General features: G+C 41.7%; 1 protein-coding gene across 1 annotated transcript; it reads left to right on the top strand.

Moving 5' to 3' along the window:
- The first annotated feature begins 2,431 nt into the window (after window positions 1-2,431).
- On the top strand, window positions 2,432-3,670 carry LOC130657812 (uncharacterized). The gene has a single exon (XM_057460808.1). It carries the CDS (start codon window positions 2,432-2,434, stop codon window positions 3,668-3,670), a length of 1,239 nt encoding a protein of 412 aa, XP_057316791.1.
- The last annotated feature ends 526 nt before the right edge of the window (window positions 3,671-4,196 follow it).

Genomic DNA, 4,196 nt, shown 5'->3' with positions numbered 1-4,196 from the left:
ATTTTATATGACATCATCAACGCATGCGCAATAGCATATATAGTATATATGCTATTATACAGAATATGAGTAAGAATTATCATGACCGTGCTAGAAATTTTTTGGTTGGAATCAAAAAATACATATAATAAAGGAGATGGATTTGAATTCAAATACCGTAAAACAATTACACGCAATCGCGAAAACCCGTGGGCTTACGGGTTATTCAAAATTACGCAAAGCAGACCTCGTTGTTTTATTAGAGACCCAGCCTAACCCATTCTCACCACAAGTTATGGACATTTTTGAGAGTCATGAAATGGCAAAAACCCGAGTAATTAAGAGGAACACCGAGCCATATGTACCCACGTTTGAGGAAATGAATGAGTTTGAACGCCAAGAGTTGAAGAGAACTCGTCCAGTAGTCAATAGTAAGCTGCGGGAGTGGTCAGAGTGCCTACTATCACATGTACTGGGGAGTATCAAGAAACCAGTAAGGGAAACATTTAAATTGATAAAAACTCGAATACTCTCCCTATATGATGATGTCAAGAAGACCCTTGTTGGTGAGATCGAGGAAGAAGCTAAGGAAGATCATGCTTCAGAGCAACCGAACCAAGATTTTACGCCACAGGAGCATAAGCATGCGATTCATAAGACTTTTAGAAGTTATCGTATAGCTGGCATTGCTGGAACAGATATCAATGGCTACTTGGGCATGGTTCGATCAAATGTAAAAGCACTCATTAAAAACCAAGTGGAAGAAATGGGATCTACAAAAATTCAGTGCTCTCTATGGATCCCATGGCGGAAGCCCATCGATGGTACCAATAAGTTCATAGAAGTACACAAGGTGTTTCATAGCAACATGACAGCAGTATTTCAAGGTACCATCGTTGATGAATCGATGGATATGATGTTCACGCAGATGCATGTGGAGAATCCCGCGTTACCCAAGAGCGGCTTTACGATTGGTCGCATTCAACATTTAGATGTTGATTTTCATAAACTTAAATTGACAAAGGGCTCATCATATATCTCTACACCAAAATGGATCGCGATGAAAAAAGTCATCATCAACCCTATCAATGATGATGATGAGTGTTTTAAATGGGCAATTATAGCTGCCATACATCACGAAGAGATAGGTACAAACCATCAGAGAATAAGCAAGCTTCGACCATATGAGGAGCGATATAATTGGGATGGTATAGAATTTCCTACTAATATCAAGGAAATCACAAAATTTGAGCGTAACAATCCCGACATTGCCGTGAACGTTCTGTATGTAACAGGTAAAAATTTTAATATCTTACGGCGATCGGCATTTAACGAAAGGGATACTCAGGTTAATCTGCTACTACTTACCGATGAGAAGAGGAACCATTACGTATCCATCAAAAATCTATCAAGACTACTAGGACGTGAAATATCAAAAAACCACGGCAAAAAGCACTTTTGCATGAGTTGCTTACAGGAATTTCATACAATAGAATCCCGCGATAACCATTATGGATACTGCAAAGATAATGAAGCGGTAAAAATCACGATGCCCAGTGAAAAGGAAAAGTGGCTATATTATCAAGATGGTCACCAACAGTTTAAGGTTCCGTTTCTAATATTCGCTGATTTCGAGAGTTTGTTGATCCCGATGAAAGAGAATGCTCGGGATACGAAGACTAAGACGCTGAACAAACATGAACCATGCGGCTGGGCAACATACAGTACCTTTGCATATGGAGAGGTCCCTGATCCGCTATACAAGTGCAGGGGTGAGGGATGTGTAAAGCTCTTCGTTCAACATATAGAGGACGAAGTGAAGCGGCTATACTCTCTATTTCCCCAGAAACCTATGCTACCATTAACGGAGGAGGAGAAGAATGAATATGATGCTGCAGATATCTGCCATATATGCATGAAGCCATTCAACGATGAAAATCGCAGAGTGAGGGACCATTGTCACTACACGGGCTTATATCGGGGAGCGGCTCACAACACATGTAACCTCAAGTATAAGATACCTAATCATATACTTGTGATATTCCACAACCTATCAGGGTATGATGCCCATCTTTTCATACGTGAACTTGGTGAAAAATATGACACACAGGATATAGGTTGTATTGCCGAGAATACCGAGAAGTACATCAGCTTCAATGTAAAAATCAAAGTACCTATTGCAGGCATGGGGTATGGCGACGGCGAATATTACAAGAAAATAGAAATCAGGTTCATCGATAGTTGTCGCTTCATGTCCTCTTCATTGGAAAAATTGGCAGGTAATCTTATTGGTACTAACCAAGATGGAATCAAATGTCAGAAGTGCGATGAGACAAAGCTGGAATTTTTAGATATCAACAATGAGTATATGGCAAGCTTTTGGTGCAGCAGTTGCTCATCTAATACCTCGAAGCAGTAAGACAAGGAGCGATTGAAGGCCAATACACCAGCCATGGGCTACTACTTTAGCAATGATGAGTTATTCCGGCTCATGCTTCGAAAGGGAGTTTACCCATACGAATATATGAATAGTTGGCGACGATTCAAAGAGACTAAGCTTCAACCTGGAGAGGCCTTCTATAGCAATTTAAAAATGAATTGTATAAGCGATCATGATTATGCTCATGCCCAGAAGGTATGGAATGCTATTATTCCAAAGGGCTCAGAGACCACCATGGGTGACTACCACGATGCGTATTTAGTGACGGATGTCCTGCTATTGACTGACATCTTCCAGAGCTTTCGAAACGTGTGCCAGGAGAACTACAAGCTCGATCCTGCCCATTTCTACAGCGCACCCGGCTTAGCATGGAAAGCAGCACTCAAATACACAGAAATCAAGCTGGAGCTCCTAACGGATCCTGATATGCTCCTGATGTTTGAAAAAGGAATAAGGGGTGGGATCACCCAGTCTGTATATAGGTATGCAGTAGCCAACAACAAATATATGGGGGATCAATATGATCATTCTCAGGAATCATCGTACCTGCAGTACCTAGACGCCAACAACCTGTACGGGTGGGCAATGCAACAACCCCTCCCAACTCATGGCTTTAAATTGATATCAAATGTAGAGGTAATCAATGAAAAGAAGATCGATAAGCTCGTCGCTGACAACAAGCATGGACACATCTTGGAGGTTGACATTGATTACCCAAAGAGCCTACATGACAAGTACAACGAGCTCCCTTTCCTGCCGGAGCGAAAGGTGGTTCACAGGGTCGAGAAACTAATACCAAATCTCGAACATAAGCGGAAATACGTGGCACACATTGGGACTCTACATCAAGCCCTGAAACACGGCCTCGAGCTTAAAAAGGTGCACCGCGCTATCCAATTCAAACATAGTGCCTGGCTTAAGCCATATATAGATCACAACACGAAGCTGAGAACTGCCGCCAAAAACGAGTTCGAGAAGGACTTTTACAAGCTTATGAATTTATCGGTCTTTGGAAAGACGATGGAGAATGTACGGAATCATCAGAACATCAAGCTGGTCACGAATGAAGCCGCTTACGCAAAACTCACTATGCAACCAAACTTTAAAAGCGGCACTTGTTTCAGTAAAAATTTGATGGGTATTGAAATGGGCAGAATGGGAATGAAAATGAACAAGCCCCTGTATATTGGTCAAGCTATTTTAGACCAGTCAAAGACCATCATGTACGAGTTCCACTACAACTACATGTAACCAAAGTAAGGTAGCAAGTTGCGGATTTGTTATATGGATACTGGTTCCTTCGTGTACCACATACGAACAGAAGATTTTTATCGCGATATTGCTGATGATGTAGAAGCACATTTCGACACGAGTGCTTATAGCAAAGATAATGGTAGGCCTCTCCCCATTGGTAAAAACAAGAAGGTAGTACGCTTAATGAAGGATGAGCTAGGCGGCAAAATTATAACACATTTCATCACATTGAGGCCGAGGGCCTACGCCTATAAAGCATTAACGAAAGAGGGCGGAGATCGCAAAGCCAAAGGTGTCAAGAGAGCTGTGACTAAAAATGTATCACTTTCGAGGACTATGAGCAATGTCTGAAGGAAGGCATCGATATTAACAAAATTTGGCGTTGTATTAATAACAAAGGCCATAATTTATACACCCAGGAAGTCACAAGGATAGGGCCGACGATAAGAGGATCGTTCAGACAGATCAGATCACCACACCGGCGAGGGGACATTACCGGTTGAAGAAATAAAACAATGGAGGT

The sequence above is a fragment of the Hydractinia symbiolongicarpus genome, chromosome 9 (assembly GCF_029227915.1).
Source record: "Hydractinia symbiolongicarpus strain clone_291-10 chromosome 9, HSymV2.1, whole genome shotgun sequence".
NCBI lineage: Eukaryota > Metazoa > Cnidaria > Hydrozoa > Anthoathecata > Hydractiniidae > Hydractinia > Hydractinia symbiolongicarpus.
This window is presented reverse-complemented; position numbering and strand designations above follow the sequence as displayed.

What these genes read in the sequence shown, in the direction of transcription:
- LOC130657812 (XM_057460808.1), top strand. Translation starts at nt 2,432, where the DNA reads ATGGGCTACTACTTTAGCAATGATGAGTTATTCCGGCTCATGCTTCGA.